We start from the raw sequence: 16,716 nt of genomic DNA, 5'->3' as shown, positions 1-16,716 counted from the left end.
ACTGGTTCGCAAGAATCGGACCGAACCAGGAGCAACCCATCACTGGGGCGGTCTAGGAACTTAGATAGGAAAATAGAACAACCTTATTTTCATATACACTACTATAATACATTTTTGAGAATAATTGGGATTCTTAGGTTTCATCAGATTCTCAAAGGGGTCCATGACACAAAAAGGTTAAGAACCTTGCCGTAGATTGAAATTCAACAGTTTTTATGTTTCTATTATTGTGCATATTGTTTTATTCCTGTTTTATTTTATTTATTGTTTATTCCACCCAGAGTTTGGGTGGCTGTACAAATGAAACAAACAAACAAACAAAATGAATGAATGAGACTAGCATAGCTTTCTTGCTATGTTTCTTACCACAGGTGAACCATTAAAAGAAGGGGGGGACCCTTCCCTCTTGAACTGTTTATCATAAAATATAGCTTCCTCTCTATCTTGATTGTTGTGAAATATAGCTTCAGATGCGCTCTGACCTATTCTCATCTCTTGCATTGATAAAAGTGTGAATAAATGTGCCTGGAAGGGTGAATTTCAGAATGTTGTGGTGGGGAATCTATATAATGGAGGAGTGGTCTGGATTTTTTTTTTTGTCCGACTCCCCCTTCTTCTCCTCTTTCCCCTCCACAGTCCCACCCCTCTTCACTGTTCCAGACAAGGGATATTAGCTGCTAAATTAGAAAAGCAACTACATCAGACAGAAGAACCACAGTCTTCCTGAAACAGTAGTAGCCACCTTCCACGGCATCTATATCATTTTACCCAGAGAGGTAAGTCCATAGAGAAGAATTAAAAGTTTGCATAAAGTTTCAACCAGGTGCTAGATTGCGGTAGCCTTTCTTAGTCACTCCTTTCGTCCTGAGACTAGTGAGAACTTGTAAACAACTTTATCTTGGTTTAAGTATTGATTTATACCTATCCAGCAATATTTATGGTTGCTGATATTTCTCATGCGACTTTTACTTAATTGATGTTCTTCTCGGATTGGCACGGAGAATGTGGCATCCCACAGGAAGGGCAACAGCTCTCAGCATTGTTAAAGACTGCCATTAGCCAAGTGTGACAAGCCTGTAAGAGATTCAGCCAAATCTGTAATTGAGGGTAAGAGCTGAAGACAATTGTGGGAATGCCATTTCTTTTCCGTCGCAATACAACGTTGATGAATGGCTTCTTGGGGCGAAACCTTGCGGTTTTAAATGGTTAGCATTCAGAGCTTAGTATGAGATCCAGTTCTTAACATTGATTTAAATGATTTTGAGATGGCTGAATATTTTGCTATCCTGTCATCATGATGCAGATTATATTTCATTAGTTTCATTTCTTTCTTTTTGCCTATAGACTGTAGAAATTGAAAATGTGTAGACGTAGCCTTTATTTAATAGTTGTACAATAGTTCTGGGGACAATTTTATTCTTTAGCAAGTTATTTAAACTTGCTATAATTTAATTATTTAAATTATAGACATATTGATAGATTTTAAGTTGTGGATGTAGCTGGGTATAGCAAGTTTCAACCTCTGCCACAGACTTATCCTACAGAAAGCAAAGTAGGACTATTAGGACTATTTGCATGTTTTATCACTTCTAGTCTAGATCTCCTCATTACCTTGTTCATCATTTTTCTTGCTCTTGTACTACTGTGTGATATAAGTTATCAAAATAATTCAATACACCAAAGTAGCTGAAATATTATTTTTGCTGAAATCAAACTTAAACCTTTGGTCAGTTTGGAATTTTGAATGGTTTAGAGTGCAGTGCTTTTCGAACTTGGCAACTTTAAAATGTGTGGACTTCAACATCTTCGATGCTGGCTGGGTAATTCTGGGGGTTGAATTCTGTATATTTTAAAATCACGAGTGTAAACCCTATCCAAACGGGCATTACAAATCATGGTCACATGACCAACTGGTTGTAAAGGGGAGCCAGTTACCAAGCGCCTGAAATGCAGTCATGTGATTACAGGGGGATTGCACGACATTTTACAATGGCCAGAAATGCTTTATGGGTGGTAAAGTACTTATTCCAGACCCATCATAATTTTAAACAGTTGTTAAGTGAATGATCATTAGCTGAAAACCACTTCTACTTTAAAGAAAGAATAAAATAGAATAGAATAAGCTGGAAGGGACCTTGGAGGTCTTCTAGTCCAGCCCCCTGCTTAAGCAGAAACTATACCATTTTAGCTAAGAGACTGTCTAAATTCTTCTTAAAAACCTCCAGTGATGGAGCGTCCACAATTTCTGGAGGCAAGCTGTGTTGTGTCTTGCCCGCTTTCACCGCAGCCGGGGCCTTCTTATCTGTTTCCGAACGCTGAGGAATGTCCTAGTATGCCTCCCGGCCCCAGCCCTGGCTCCATGCCCAGACAGGCTGAGGAGGAGGAAGCACGTCCAGCCCCCAGCTCTGGCTCCATGCCCAGGCAAATGGAGCAACTAGACCCTTCCCCCTCCCCCACAGCATGTGAGCCTGAGGGAGGTCAGTTACCAACAGCTGCCGACTGGAGTGACCCTCGCTTCAGAAGAATTGATAGGCGGCGGCGACAGAAGGAAGGGAGGGGCAGGCCTGGATAAGTGCTGAGTCATGGAGCCACACCCCATGGCCTATATAAAGGACCTGCTTTCTGGCATTCTCTGAGTCAGGCAAAGTCTGACATATCTTGCTGAAGTCACTTTCTGGTCTCCTGCCTGCCTTGAGGACTTTGCTAGGACTTTGGCAGAGCTGCAGAGGCACGCCTGATTCGGATTTCCCTGACCCGGCCGTCAGCGGAGGAGTGGGACACGACAAGCTGTTCCACTGGTTAATTATCCTTACTGTTAGGAAATTTCTCCTTAATTCCAAGTCTCTTTGGTTAATTTCCAACTATTGTTTCTTGTCCTGCCCTCTGGTGCTTTGGAGAATAATTTGACCTTCTCTTCTTTGTAGCAGCCGCTCAAATATGGGAATACTGCTATCCTGTCACCCCTCATTCTTTTTTTCTTTAGACTAGCTAAACCCAAATCCTGCAGCCGTTCTTCATATGTTTTAGCTCCAGGCCTTTGATCATCTTAGTTGCTCTTCTCTGAAGAAGAGCTTTTTTGTAATGGAAAACATGGAAGGAATACTTTATAGTGCATTCTTGTGAATTATTTGCAAAAAGAATTATTTGCATGCCATGCTTTTTGCTAAATGGGGACTATATTTAATTCACTGTTCCTTGTGTATTTTAGCAAAACAGAGCAAACCATGATCTCTAGATTATTGTGGCCTTTGGTTCTGCTGGACCTTCATGTGTTTCTGGTAGAAAATACCAACGAAGAAAAAAGAAATGGAATCAGAAAGCAGAAGAGCAAACCGTTTGTCTCAAATGCAGTAGAAAAATATCCCAATTCAAGTGATCAAGGTGATTATTTTTGAGCAGTTCTGCAACAAAGTTTAATCTATCAGAGTCTAAAATCGATTTTGTATTTGAAGTGCAATAGGGTGAACGCTAGACTTATTTACAGCAAAAGATAGTAGCTTGATTATAAGACATTTGTTTTGCATCCAGAAGGCTGCCAGCAATTTTATGCATAGGAATCAGGAAGCAAGAAAGGAATAACTGCTGTTGGCAGTCGCTCTACCCACTCCCTCAATTGACTGATTTTATTTACTTACTTACTTACTTACTTACTTATTTATTTATTTATTTATTTTGTCACACAGTATATATGAGCATAAGCATGTAATAACTATACAATATATAAGCATATATATAAGTATGAGTATGTAATAACTATATTAATTGGATATAATGAAAGGAAACAATAGGACAGGAATGGTAGGCACGCTTGTGCTCTTATGCACGCCCCTTACAGACATCTTAGGAATGGGGTGAGGTCAATAGTAGACAGTTTTTGGTTGAAGCTTTGGGGATTTTGGGAAGAGACCACAGAGTCAGGTAGTTTATTCCAAGCATTAACAACTCTGTTACTGAAGTCATATTTTCTGCAATCAAGATTGGAGCGGTTAACATTAAGCTTAAATCTATTGTGTGCTCGTGTATTGTTGCAATTGAAGCTGAAGTAGTCTTCGACAGGAAGGACATTGTAATAGATATTTGATTTCAACTTGATGTGTTGATCCTTACAGTTTTAATGTCAAACAAGTTAAGACAAATGATTGGTGGATTCTGCTGAGTTCGTTTTCCTTCCTGTCAAAAGTCACTTTAGAGCAGGGGTCTCCAACCTTGGTCCCTTTAAGACTTGTGGACTTCAACTCCCAGAGTTCCTTTGCTGGCTGAGGGACTCTGGGAGTTGAAGTCCACAAGTCTTAAAGGGACCAAGGTTGGAGACCCCTGCTTTAAGCAGGGAAATCAAGCACCACTTTTACTCTCCTTAAATGGGAGATGAAGCTGGGTGGTGTGAGTGCAGCTGGGTGTTTGAACAGGGAAGTTTAGCCAGCTGTCAGGTTGCCCTTACAAGTGCTTTGCACCTGTGACTTGTCAGTTAGGCTATTTTGGAACATAGATTTAGTGCTCTTTTGATCTCCAATAAATAGCCAAATGAATAGGTCATTGGCACAGAAGAGGGCCACAGGGTGAAGAATGACTATGCCATTATCACATCCTTTGTGTGTGCTTTTGTGTTGTATGATGCCCTCCAGATTGCTATATTACAACTTTCATCAGATATCGCCCTAACTGGAAGTGATGGGAACTTTGCCCCATTTACCTTCAAGATACTTGATTGGGGAAGATCAAAAAGAAGTCGGTAGAGACATATACATTCCACTCCCATAGCAATATGTATGACTACAACTTCGTTTCTTTAGGTTTACCACAGAGGCAGAAAGATAAACCACAGATTTTCAGCTCCATTTGAGGGAAAGGCTGCAAAATGGATGGTTCAAAGGCAGGAGCCCATAGGTTGTCTACTTCTGTCATATACAAATAAGTGGCTCATCTGAGGGGGGGGGGCGGAATCTAATTTCTCCAGCTTTTTAAAGATAAGCAAAAAAATTTCAGAAAAATATTGATATTTAAATAATTGTGTCCACATTCGCCTATTATGCATGCCTTATTTAAAGTTTCTTTAAGGGGCCATTTTCCAGCATGCAGCTTTCTCTAAAGAAACCTCTAGAAAAGCCTTTGCCATTCTAATAGCTACCTCAGCTATGAATTCTGAGGCCTACAATCAATCTGGAAGCTACAAGACCAGAATAGTTCTGAGAGTGGTATGGGCAGATGCATCTTTTCCCCCCCCAGATACAGACCTATAGCAAGACCCATGCACATTTGGAAATAAACTCCTCTGAAGTCAGCAGGACTTCTGAGTAGATTTGTATAGAATTGTGCAGAACTGTGTTTGTGCGTGTCAGAGGAGAACGAGTTCAACATCTTCAGTAGGTTTTCCAAACATCTGTGGAAGGTTGAATCGTTTGGCAAGAGATCATGTCTGTCAGGTTTCCAAGGAACACCCCCAACGAAATAAAGCTCTGAGGCTTGAGGTTCCTCAAAGTTCCAATTTATTAGAGATGTCATGTTGACACAGCTGGGAAAACCCGAAACTGAAAACTTCCAGGTTTTCCACATCCAGTTGACAGCCCTGGCCCAGACCCACAAGTTTATCACATTGTCCAATCAACTCTTCACACTCAATTGAATACAATCTTCAGGCAGTCTCCATCAGATGTAGGATGTCCTTGAATACGGAATGTTGTTATGACTAACTTTCTACCGCTCCAACAACAACCCCCTCCCAATTTCCCCAGCTAAAATATGTGGTAGTTTAGAAGCAAAAAAGAAAATTGCCTTCCAAAACTGACAATGTCCTTAGCATTCAAGTGACTAATCTGAGCTGTTTTCTTCCTCTGACTTTTGTGATTTCTAGATGAAGACTGTATTCTGGAAATGGCCTTCCTCCTGGACAGTTCAGAGAGTGCTAAAAACTTCAATCATGAGCAGCAGAAAAAGTTTGTCTTGGAGACAGTAGACAGAATGAAAGGCCTGCAGCTCAGCTCTGGCCGCACACTCAGCTGGAGGACTGCCTTACTTCAGTATAGCAGCACTGTCCTTATCGAGCAAACGTTTAGAGACTGGAAGGGCCCCGAGGCTTTTAAGTCTCGAATTGCTCCCATTACATACATTGGCCATGGGACCTACACCACCTATGCCATTACAAATCTCACTCAGCTCTATATGACTGAGGGAACTCATGGTAGCGTGAAAGTTGCCGTGTTGTTGACCGATGGGGCCGACCATCCGAGAAATCCAGATATTTTTTCAGCTACTGCCGATGCTAAACATCAAGGTATTGTGTTCTTCACTGTGGGAATGACCAGAGTAGCTGAGGAGGTGGCCAATGCTGCCAAACTCCGGCTATTGGCCAGTGTTCCAGCCTCCAGGTTTGTCTTCAATCTGCAGGAAAAAGACGTGGTGGAGAGAATCCTCAAAGAAATGGTAGGGGCAAACACCTCAGTGGGACAATATAATGGATATTTATCACTTAGGCCAGGGGTCTGCAAACTTGGCTCTTTTAAGACTTGTGGACTTCAATTCCCAGCTTTGCTGGCTGAGGAACTCTGGAAGTTGAAGTCCACAAGTCTTAAAAGAGCCAAGTTTGCAGACCTCTGTCTTAGACAGATACAATTTTTCAGTGGGTTATGTGCAAATGTTCTGCGACGGAATATCACTTGCAACACAGGGCTCCAAATGTCCTTGCTTTCGGGAAACCCAGAATTATATCTCTCCTCACAAGGTAGCTGTCAAAATGCTAGCTGTTCAATGTCATATTAGGGTTTAGTCAAATTACTTGAATATATGGTGTGTAATCAGTTGGAAATGATGAGCCAAGAGCTGGGGTTGATTACTGTTTTAAGGAGATGACGGAAGCCAGTCTGGTAGAGTGATTAGGATGCTGGACTAGAAACTCAAGAGATCATGATTCTAGTCCACCCTCAGCTACAGCAGTTCATTGGCTGACTTTGGCCAGCTAGTTGTACCCATCGCATTCCACCTCACAGGTTTGTTGTTGGAGAAATAGGAGGAGGGAGATGTACAAAGGAGAAGGGGGGAGGGAGAAAAAGGAGGAGGGACATGTATAGCTCAAAATGTACACCCATCGTGAGCTATACAAAAGAAATGAAACATAAATATGAGTAAATAAATAAGCATGGAGGGGCAAAATATTTTGTTGGTGAGTATGAGGTCATGTTATAGGCCAATAATATAACCATGTATCCATTAACAACATGCTCTGTTCTTTCGTGCTTATTTATTAACACACAAGACTTATATATGTTTTTTGTCCCCTACATTATACTTTTTTCCAAGTTGCACTTCCATAAATGCATTCGTGTAGATATCCAGGGTAGGGAAGGCCTTGCATGTGGGCCTTTGTGGACTGAGGCTTCCCTCTGTTCCAGAATAGATAGGTAGCCTTTGCATTTCAGTTTCTCCACAAAAAATGCTTCAGGGTAGTGAGAATGAGGACAGGAGGAATCACACCATTCTGGGAGTGGAGCTAAAGGTATCTCCCACCTTGTCCAAAAAACTTTACCACTCTGGAGCTTCACATATATAGACATTAATAGTTGCTGTCTTATGTTCTCAGTATACGATGAATCAACAAAGGAACCTTTTCTTGTCTACCCTATTATGTAACTATTAAATATACATAGGTTTTGTCAAATAAAACGACAGCAATCGTATAGTATTACCATGTTGGGAATATCTCCCCACAAGCTTTCTTTTTCACTTTTTAAAGAATTATGCTTTATTATCTGTAAAAATCTAATTTTCTTTCCATTTATCTATCTCTCTAGAAAGATCTGGCAGAAGAAGGGGTACGTCATATTTGTGAACGGATGAAGGAGCGGATGGATTATGTTTAAAACATGAAAGTGAAATAATTACTTACATTGGTGAAATTGTTGTGTATTTTTATTACTCTTATTCTTTAATCAATACAACCCGCCCTTAAGGGTGTGGAGATATTACAAGAGTATCAGTGGTGAAATCCAAATTTTTTTACTACTGGTTCTGTGGGCATGGCTTGGGGGGCATGGTGTGGCTTGGGGGGCGTGGCAGGGGGAGGATACTGCAAAATCCCCATTCCCTCCCCACTCCTGGGAGAAGGATATTGCAAAATCTCCATTCCCAACCCACTCTGAGGCCAGCCAGAGGTGGTATTTGCCAGTTCTCCGAACTACTCAAATTTTTCACTGCTGGTTCTCCGAACTGCTCAAAATTTCTGCTGCCAGTTCTCCAGAATCTGTCAGAACCTGCTGGATTTCACCTCTGAAGAGTATGATATAAATTGATTAAAAACACTCAAAGAAAATATAAGGATAATTATAAGCAAAACAGAGCCTGTCTCAGTTATGTTGAAGAATTCATTTGCTTGGTTGTTTTTCCCTCCAAAGTGTCCTCAGCCTCCTGTTTGTAACTGTGAAAAAGGAGACAAGGGCCTTCCTGGCCCTGCTGTAAGTATCCTTTTTATGCCCCGCTTCTCTAGTTCTGGAGCTTACATTTTATGTACAACATGGATTACTTTTAACAGTGGCATTTTATTCATTTGCAACACCGGGCTGATGAAATGTGCATTGAGAAAAGGCAGCCTTTATACTCCTTGCAGTATAAATCCTTCCATTCCCCACCATCCAGTCAGAGTTGAAGAAGCTTCTTTGATAAGAAGTGAAATGTCTTCAAAGAAAAACCAGAAAGTCCAGTTGCCTCTTGAAAAAGCATTTTTGGGACAACCATGACCTGGATGATTAAGAATCTCCATAGACATGTTCCAGATTCTCTTTACCTTTATCAGGGTACACTGCATCCTGCAGGTATAACTGAATCTGGTTAGTTAGACTACATCTTCTCCATATTACTACGAAGCAATATGTCAAAGCCTTAACTCACCCAAATCCATAATCGGTGTTAAAGATCAATATTACTGGTTCAACTGGTAATAACATGGCAGTTGTACAGGCAGAACATTGTAAGAACATTCAGCTTAAAGTCAACTCATACTTATGACTGGGCTGCTTATTAGTAAAAACAATGAGTGGCATACTTCTTCCTCTACTCCTGTTAAAATATCTGCAATAACAAAATCTTGCAAGTCTGAATGTGTTTCCCTCTATCTCTTTTATTTTCATGAGAATTGGATGCCTGCCAGCATATTTATTTGTTTGTCCCTTTGTAACAGATCTTCCTTCTGGCTGTCAAGGCCATTCTCTCTACTCTCTTCAGGGAGCAAGAGTGAATGCAAAAGCTACAGAAGGGCTTGATTTATTAAATATATTGGGTAGAAATCTGTCCTAAAAATATGATAAGATGTGCAGTACAGCCAGGCAGGCAGGCAGAGGAGGGGGATACCCAATGTTAGCTTGTTAGTAATTTTCAATGATGGAATTTTTTATTGTTCCATGGACATGGAATAGTTTGTGACTAACAGGGAGCTGAAACCATTCTGAGTTCAATAAACATGTTATTATATGATAGAATTAAAGCATGAGAATAAGTGGAATGTATAACAAATGGTTCAGCACTGAGCAGGGAATATATCAAGATGCTATTGGCTATATCTATCAGAATGATATATGTAGTCTGCTTCTCTTAACTACTCAGGATAGAGAGATATTGTACAGACACGTCCCTGTCTCTACCTGACCTCCACCCTCCCTCTTGGCAAAGTGAGAATTTCTCTGTTTTTTCACAGTATACAGCACATTCTGAGCACTACCCATACTGTATATTTCCTCTTGCAGCATCACTAAGAGCCACAGCCTTTAATAACAAAACTCAGGTAGTGCTTTAAGCAAAAGTTCCTAGAATTTCATTCCTTGTATTTTATTTTATTTTATTTTATTTATTTATTTTATTTATTTTGTCACAAGAATATATGTAAGTATCATAGAGATAGGTTATATAGTATATAAACATATATATGAGTAAATATTAGGAGGTATAAGCATATATATATATAGGAAGAAGAAAAGAAAAACAATAGGACAGGAACGGTAGGCACATTTGTTCACTTATGCACGCCCCTTATGGTCCTCTTAGGAATGGGGTGAGGTCCATAGTAGAAAGTTTTAGCCATCTTTTCGTTTTCTTGGGAGCAACGAGTTGAAGCTGTTGAAGTGTAGCATCTAGGAATTGGGACCGTAAAAAACTCTATTAACTTTCCACCTTTACCTCTTTTGCTTCCAGGGTAAAAAAGGTCGCCCTGGGGATGATGGAGCGTCTGGTGCAAAAGGAGGAAAGGTGCTGTTATCTTTTTTTTATTATTATTTGCATTTATATCCCGCCCTTCTCCGAAGACTCAGGGCGGCTTACACTATGTCAAGCAATAGTCTTCATCTATTTGTATATTATATACAAAGTCAACTTATTGCCCCCAACAATCTGGGTCCTCATTTTACCTACCTTATAAAGGATGGAAGGTTGAGTCAACCTTGGGCCTGGTGGGGCTTGAACCTGCAGTAATTGCAAGCAGCTGCTGTTAATAACAGACTGTCTTACCAGTCTGAGCCACAGAGGCCCTTATCTTTGACATATGCTTAAAAGCTCACTTGTTTTTTTTAAAAAAATCAGTCATTTAGAATGTATCTGGTTAAAATTAAGGCAGGGGTCTCCAGCCTTGGCAACTTTAAGACTTGTGGACTTCAACTCCCAGAATTCCTCAACTCCCAGAATTCCTCTTCAGCTTTGCTGGCTGAGGAATTCTGGGAGTTGAAGTCCACAAGTCTTAAAGTTGCCAAGGTTGGAGACCCCTGAATTAAGGGATCTCCCATCATGGTAGAAATTAGAAGTTAAAGCATAATGCTTACTTTTCAGCAGATGAGCGATGTTTTGTTAAGAAGGTAAAACTAGACAGGCCTAGAAGACTTCAGCCGATCCAGAACCGTTCATTAAAAGTTGTTTTTGGAATGTTCTCAGAACACTTAGAATGATCATTAAGTTGTGAAAGCAGCAGGTTGTGGAATAATAATATTAAAATATCCTATTGCTTCTAGGGGGAGCCAGGCTTAAATGGAATTCCAGGAAGAGATGGGACAGAGGTAAATGAATTTATTTGCTTGAAGGAAACCTCTAGATACTGCAAAAAATCCCAAAGGTGCTTTACAGATACTGTAAAAAAAAATCCCAAAGGCAACTGAACTTGGTTTTTCCTTCAGTTTAGAACTGAAGAAACTTCTTGGATGAGAAGCAACACATCATCAAGGAAAAACAAAATCCAGTTGCCTTTTGAAAAAGCACCTTTGGGACAACCATGACCTGGATGACGGAGAATCTCCATAGACCTACTTTAAAAATGTATGTCATCATACCTTGATAATCATAATTGGCATTCACACAAGCAGAAGTAGGCAGCACCTTTTTTTCTATCCAGAGCTGCACTTGCTCAGGGAGGAGCATCTGAACTGTGTGATAAATGGAGATGAGAGCCGAAAGAAGTGGGACTTTTCCTTGCTCTCATTTTATTTATTTATTTATTTATTTTATTCGATTTTTATACCGCCCTTCTCCCGAAGGACTCAGGGCGGTGTACAGCCAAATAAAAATCAACAATATACACTTTAAAACAAAGCTAAAACAAAACATATTACAAAATGGCCAGAATTTAAAACAGTTTAAAATACTAAAATATAAATAGCCCCAGTTAAAATTAGTAAAACTTCTAAGCCAGTCCCGCTTGAATAAATAGGTGCGTTTTCAGCTCACGGCGAAAAGTCCGAAGATTAGGCACTTGACGTAAACCAGGGGGAAGTTCATTCCAAAGTGTAGGAGCTCCAACAGAGAAGGCCCTACCCCTGGGGGCCGCCAGCCGACATTGTCTGGCGGACGGCACTCTGAGAAGGCCCTCTCTGTGTGAGCGTACGGGTCGGTGGGAGGCATAGGGTAACAGCAGGCAGTCCCGTAAGTACCCGGGCCCTAAGCCATGGAGTGCTTTAAAGGTGGTAACCAGAATCTTAAAGCGCACCCGAAAGACCACAGAAAGCCAGTGCAAACTGTGCAGGATTGGTGTTACATGGGAGCAACGAGTTGCTCCCACTATTGCCCGCACAGCTGCATTCTGGACTAGCTGCAGCCTCCGGGTGCACTTCAAAGGCAGCCCCATGTAGAGAGCCTTGCAATAATCCAAACGGGAAGTGACCAGAGCATGAGTGACCGTGCATAAGGCATCCCGATCGAGGAAGGAGCGCAACTGGCGAACCAGGCGAACCTGGTGAAAGGCTCTCCTGGAGACGGCCGTCAAATGATCTTCAAATGACAGCCGTGCATCCAGGAGAACACCCAAGTTGCGCACCCTTTCCCTTGGGGCCAATAACTCACCCCCGACAATCAGCTGCGGCTGCAGCTGACTGTATCAGGGTGCCGGCATCCACAGCCACTCCGTCTTGGAGGGATTGAGCTTGAGCCTGTTCCTCCCCATCCAGACCCGTATGGCTTCCAAACAACGGGACAGCACTTCGACAGCTTCGTTGGGGTGGTCCGGGGTGGAGAAGTACAGCTGCGTATCGTCAGCGTACAGATGGTAACTCACCCCGAAACCACTAATGACCTCACCCAGAGGCTTCATGTAGATGTTGAACAGGAGGGGTGAGAGAATCAACCCCTGAGGCACCCCACAAGTAAGGCACCTCGCGGTCGACCTCTGCCCCCCTGCCAACACCGTCTGCGACCGGTCGGAGAGATAGGAGGAGAACCACCGATAAACGGTGCCTCCCACTCCCAAACTCTCCAACCGGTGCAGCAAGATACCATGGTCGATGGTATCAAAAGCCGCTGAGAGATCTAATAGAACCAGGGCAGAGGAACAACCCCTATCCCTGGCCCTCCAGAGGTCATCTACCAACGCGACCAAAGCTGTCTCCGTACTATGTCCGGACCGGAAGCCGGACTGGAACGGGTCTAGATAGACAGCTTTTCTTCTTTCTGACATTCTGCTATCTGTACTTAAGGAGCAGGCTACCAGGGAGGAGACAGGATTTTACAATACAATGGATCTGATCCAGGGGTGAAATCTACTTACCTTCCCAACTGGTTCGGAAGTGCACGCACGCGGATCACATGTGCGCACGGACCCTCTGAGCATGTGCAAACCCTTCTACACATGCGCAGAGAGTAAAAAACAGATTACTTCCTGGTTAACACCAGGAAGTAATGATGACCAGGCAGGTGGGCAGAGCCTCACATCACCATCACTAATGGTTCTCCAAACCACTGCCCGTCATCGCTACCGGTTCGGCTGAACCGGTCCAAACCAGGAGCATTTCACCTCTGATCTGATCTCTTTGGATCATAACTAGGCAAAGGTAGGGATACTGTATGAGGATTTTAAAATGCCAGAGGACCACCAGCCATCAGCAAAAAGTATGAGTCTTTGCTGCCATATAGCGATGACCAGATTTTTGCAACCCAGATTTAGTAGCTTTAAGCTATTGGCTGCATGAGGTCCACTAATATAGAGCAAAAAAAAAAATTTTTAGTTCCAGTAAAAAAAATAAAACAAATTCAGCAAGGTGTGAAGTACTGCTCCTCCCAAAGCATTGGCCTCACTCAAAATCTTCAACACTCTATTTCAACTCATGTCTGCAATCTGGACTAGATCACGCAGCAACCGTAACCTTAATTCCAAGCCACACAAGGTACCTAGACTGTCATGGGATATTGAAAATAGCTAGACAATGGCACGGTCCAGCACAGGGGTGTCAAACTCAAGGCCCGGAGGCTAGATCTGGCCCACAGGGTGCTTAGATCTGGCGCGCAGGGCCACCCTGGAAACAGCAAAGCACAGGCTCGCAGTGCTTCTGCCAATGAAAATGGAGCTCAGGAGGGTGGGCGTGGCTAGCTCAAAGTCACTCATGTCGGGGGCACCTCTGGTGGCTTGAGCACTCTGCCAGTGGAAATGGGCTCCTGAGCTCCGTTTTCACTGGGAGAGGGTTGCAGGAGGCCATCACAGTTGAAAACAGAGCTCAGGAGCCCATTTCCACTGGCAGAGTGCTCAAGCCACCAGAGGTGCCCCCGACCACTGTTCCCTCTAAGCTGCGTGCGTGCGCAAATGCGCACTGCTGACACGGTCTCCGCGCACAGAAAATCTGTGCTGCGCAGCTAATCAACGCCTGTCAAATTACGTTGATTAGCTGCGCAGCACAGATTTAACTAACTAAAGTTTTAGCTAGCGAATCTGTGTTGCGCAGCTAATCAACGCCTGTCAAATTACGTTGATTAGCTCCGCACAGTTTCGGCTAGCTAAAACTTTTAGCTAGCCGAATCTAGCTAAAAGTTTTAGCTAGCCGAATCTGTTTGATTCTTTTAATAAATCATGTGATTTGAATGGATGGATTTAATAAATGAATAATAATAATAATAATAATAATAATAATAATAATAATAATAATAATAATAATAATAATAATAATAATAATAAATAAAATAAAATAATAATAATAAATAAATAAAATAAATGAATGGATTTAATAAATCATGTGACTTGAATGGATGGATTTAATAAATGAATAATAATAAATAATAATAATAATAATAAATAAATAAATAAAATAAAATAATAATAATAATAATAATAATAATAATAATAATAATAATAATAATAATAATAATAATAATAATAATTAATAAATAAAATAAATGAATGGATTTAATAAATCATGTGACCTGAATGGATGCGATGCTGGCATGACCCGCATGTCTGATGTTGCTCACAGTGGTCCAAGGGACCGCTCAGGGAGTTAGTGTGCTTGCTCAGACTCGTGAAAAATTAGAGGGAACATTGCCCCCGACATGAGTGACTTTGAGCTAGCCACGCCCACCCTGGCCACGCCCACTCTGGCCCCCTAAGGTCAAACACAACCCTCATGCAGCCCTCAGTGAAATCGAGTTTGGCACTCCTGCTCTAGAAAAATGCTAACTGGATTTTTATGAAGTCAGCTTAGAGTGGCTTTTCATACTATTGACAGAAATTGCAACAATATCCTTTTATTTTATTCAGGAGCTCAGATACTGCTTTGTAAAAAAAAAAAAAAACGTGAGACAAAAATGGTGATTGAAGCATTAGCATTAACGCCAGGGGTGAAATTCACTCACCTTCCCTACCGGTTCATAAATGTGCATGCACCGCGCATGCGCAAAGCCCTCTGCGCATGCGCAGAGGCTTAAAATGTCGCAAAAAAAGCAATATCATGAGGTCCGCGAGGGTGGATGGAGCCTCCCGCAGCCCCCACTACCAGTTCGCCCGAACTGTATAGAACCGGCTGAATTCCACCCCTGATTAACCCTCTGCACAACTTTTCAGTGGCTTTTCTGGCGGTCTGATGCTAGAGAATCAGAGCCACTGTGCACTTTGCCCAAGGCACTGGATTGAATTCACCAAATAAAAGGCAAATTAAAAAATCAATTAAAGGAAGAACCAACCACTGGCTCTTAGTTCCTTTTCCTTACCCCAAGACAGATGTACATTTTAAATTAATAAATACCCTTCCCTAGTGTTGGTCCTACACTTTTTGGCTAATAAATGCCTGTACTAATTTAGTTAAAGATATTTCACTTCTTTCTATTAGGGGAAATCTGGATACAAAGGAGAAAAGGTATGGATTTCTTACCTTCTTGTATCCTCTATTTGTTGCATGCCAATAACAGGTGAGTTACTGAATTTAAAGACAAAGGTTGGAGTATTTATTAATTAATGAATTGTATATCCCACATTTTCCGTTCTTTGTAAAATCTTAAACATGTTTCCAAAAAGAAAATATAAGGGGGGTGGAAATCTTGCAACCGAAGTTGTCACTTGCTACTGACTTTTAATGCAGAGATAATATTAATGACACTTTTTAAATCTCAGGGTGAAAGAGGTGAATGTGGAACACCAGGCATAAAAGGAGACCGAGTAAGTAACTGCCACAGATTTAACTGGGAGGAGGGGAGAGATGGTAAAGAAAGGGCTTGGAAAGAAGATAAGGAGATATGATCTACCCGAAAATAAGACCGGGTCTTAAATTAATTTTTGCTCCAAATGATGCATTGGGGCTTATTTTCTGGTTAGGTCTTGTTTTCATGGAAATAAAGTACTAAATGTGTCTATCTGATTGACAATCTTAACTGGGGCTTATTTTTGGGGTAGGGCTTATATTATGAGCATCCTGAAAAATCATGCTAGGGCTTATTTCCCAGTTGTGTCTTATTTTGGGGGAAACAGGGTACATAGAGCTGATGTAGATGTAGCCTGATCCTAAAATACCTAGATCATCATTGTGTAAATATGATTAGGAAAGAGGGGACTGCTGGGAATATTTTAAATGGGTGTAAAAATATAATAGTATCGATCAGTTTTTAAATTAGCTGTCTCAGTATTAGCAACCTGTAGTAGACCTGAAAAAATGTCTTCTTGAATCTCTGGACAAATGCCACCAATCAGTGTGAATTGGGGTGAAATGTAAAATTTGTTACCAGTTCTGTGGGCATGGCTTGGTGGAAGTGATAATGTGACTGTGTGGGCGTGGCCAACTTTTTTTTTAACTTTTAAAAGCATTTTTTCTACAACCTCTTTGGCTGAAGAGGTTTTAAAAGCCTCTGACGATCCCAGCTGAGCCGCTTGATCATCAGAGGCTTTTTAAAAAAAATAAATTTAAAAGCCTTTTTTGGCCAAAGAAAAAATGCTTTTAAAAGTAAAAAAAAAACCCTCTGATGATCATGCGGCACAGCTGGGCATGGGGGGGGGGCAGGGATTTTTGCTAC

The 16,716-nt window shown here is 41.5% G+C and overlaps 1 protein-coding gene across 1 annotated transcript in view; it reads left to right on the top strand.

The window, feature by feature from the left end:
* Nucleotides 1-16,716, top strand: part of LOC131200683 (collagen alpha-1(XXVIII) chain-like) — a 78,374-nt gene that overhangs the window by 19,183 nt on the left and 42,475 nt on the right. The window contains exons 2-9 of the mRNA XM_058187860.1: nt 3,209-3,381; nt 5,849-6,417; nt 7,782-7,802; nt 8,382-8,441; nt 10,171-10,224; nt 10,977-11,021; nt 15,543-15,569; nt 15,824-15,868. Of these exons, the coding sequence (XP_058043843.1) occupies nt 3,209-3,381; nt 5,849-6,417; nt 7,782-7,802; nt 8,382-8,441; nt 10,171-10,224; nt 10,977-11,021; nt 15,543-15,569; nt 15,824-15,868 (994 nt within the window). The remainder of the gene's footprint in view (nt 1-3,208; nt 3,382-5,848; nt 6,418-7,781; nt 7,803-8,381; nt 8,442-10,170; nt 10,225-10,976; nt 11,022-15,542; nt 15,570-15,823; nt 15,869-16,716) is intronic.

The sequence above is a fragment of the Ahaetulla prasina genome, chromosome 1, assembly GCF_028640845.1.
Source record: "Ahaetulla prasina isolate Xishuangbanna chromosome 1, ASM2864084v1, whole genome shotgun sequence".
In the NCBI taxonomy this organism is placed as follows: domain Eukaryota; kingdom Metazoa; phylum Chordata; class Lepidosauria; order Squamata; family Colubridae; genus Ahaetulla; species Ahaetulla prasina.
Note: the sequence above shows the minus strand (reverse complement) of the source record. Positions and strands in the feature narration are given on the sequence as shown.